Consider the following 1599-nt stretch of genomic DNA (forward strand, 5'->3'; position numbering starts at 1 on the left):
AAGAAGTAATTTTCAAAGTCAAATTTTAAAGTATACTACATTTATTGGTGCTCAACTCTGCCGCTCCACACCAGTTGACACACACCAGTAATACATACTGTTGATAATACTTTCATTTGAGGGACTTGTACTCGTCTACTACAGTTTTTTTTTTTTTTTTCCGGAGTGTGTCACTGAATGTTGGATAATTAAAGTGTGCTGTCTTATCTGGGATGGTTTATTCCATTACTCATTGAGTTGTCGTCTCTCTCCCTCTGTAGCCCCTCCCACAATTGACACGGATACCAGCACTGGTGCTTTCGGGTTTGGCCTTCTCCAATTGTTTAAGGGTGGTTGAGTTCCTGCATGGTTACGGAAAGATTCTGGGGCTCCAAGTGCCCAAGGATATTCCCAGCTTGAGCACCCTGCAGGAAGGGCTCCTCGGCATGGAAAAGAGCCAAGGCGAACTCCTGGATCTGCTCATTAAACTGGTGGAGGCCGCTCTGCACGATCCTGGACTGCCCTCATATTACCAGGTTTATCTTTTGAGTGATATCAGTTAGGGCTGGGACAATAAATCAATCACGATGCATTCGGAAAATCTCAGAATCATTTCTCGAGTCGCAATGCATTGATTTATTGTCCCAGCCCTAATATCAGTGAATTAAGTTGTTTTCTATTTATAACAGTGTCAAAAAAGTCTAAATCTCATCGGTTGCTGTCTAAAACAACTTTGAACTTGGACAGAAATTACTTAATTACTAAGTAATTACTTAATAACTAACCCTAACTAAAATAACTAAACGTTAATGGAAAACAGCCTTAAAAACCAACAAGAAACCACACCCACAGCACATTAAACTGAAATATTTTGAAGTCTTATTATATATTAACATTGAATATTCAGTGGGAAATAATGTAGGATGGCTTTCACCCTAAATTCAAGGTACGTGATTGGTCAGTGAGTTAATGAAGGTTGGTTTGTTTCTCTTTCCTTACTCAGTCTGTGAAGATCCTGGGGGAGAAGCTGGTGGATCTGGAGCTGAACCACAGCACTGTATCTGAGGTGCTGCGGATCTTTCTGGAAGCCCATGGCTTTGAGTTGGAGGTGTGTAACAGTCTGCGTACAAAGAGCTTCCAGACCCTCAAACCCGACGTCAAAGCCTCCATACTGGCTTTCCTGGTGGAGGAACTCAACGCCAGCAACATAATCACCAGGTCAGCAGGAATTCAAATCATATTATCATCATATTTTAATAGAGTTTTGTAGATCTGCATATGTAAACGTCATTTTCCAACCGTTCTGTTTCTGCAGGGAGATTGATAACACGCTAGAGAATATGACAACCTACAGGAAAAACAAGTGGATTATAGAAGGCAAGCTACGCAAGTAAGACCCCTGCTTCTTATCCTGACAGCTTATGTGTGAACCAGAGTCTGTTTGATATCAAAATTTGGGCAACACTTTAGGTACTAGTTCTTACTATTAACTAGCTGATAATTAGCATGCATAAGCTGTTACTAGCATAAGCTGTTTATTAGTACTTATAAAGTATATATTAATGCCTTATTCTGCATGACCCTATTGTGTGTGTGTGTGTGTGTGTATATATATATATA

At 40.2% G+C, this 1599-nt stretch overlaps 1 protein-coding gene across 1 annotated transcript in view; it reads left to right on the forward strand.

The window, feature by feature from the left end:
- Positions 1-1369, forward strand: part of LOC107580169 (bromodomain adjacent to zinc finger domain protein 2A-like) — a gene marked incomplete at its 3' end in the record, with an annotated part of 2430 nt that extends 1061 nt beyond the window's left edge. The window contains exons 2-4 of the mRNA XM_016265907.1: positions 261-515; positions 983-1197; positions 1295-1369. Coding sequence (XP_016121393.1) covers positions 261-515; positions 983-1197; positions 1295-1369 — 545 coding nt within the window. The remainder of the gene's footprint in view (positions 1-260; positions 516-982; positions 1198-1294) is intronic.
- Between the last annotated feature and the right edge of the window lie 230 nt (positions 1370-1599).

This window comes from Sinocyclocheilus grahami, unplaced genomic scaffold (assembly GCF_001515645.1).
Source record: "Sinocyclocheilus grahami isolate Dianchi unplaced genomic scaffold, SAMN03320097.WGS_v1.1 scaffold26253.1, whole genome shotgun sequence".
In the NCBI taxonomy this organism is placed as follows: Eukaryota; Metazoa; Chordata; class Actinopteri; order Cypriniformes; family Cyprinidae; genus Sinocyclocheilus; species Sinocyclocheilus grahami.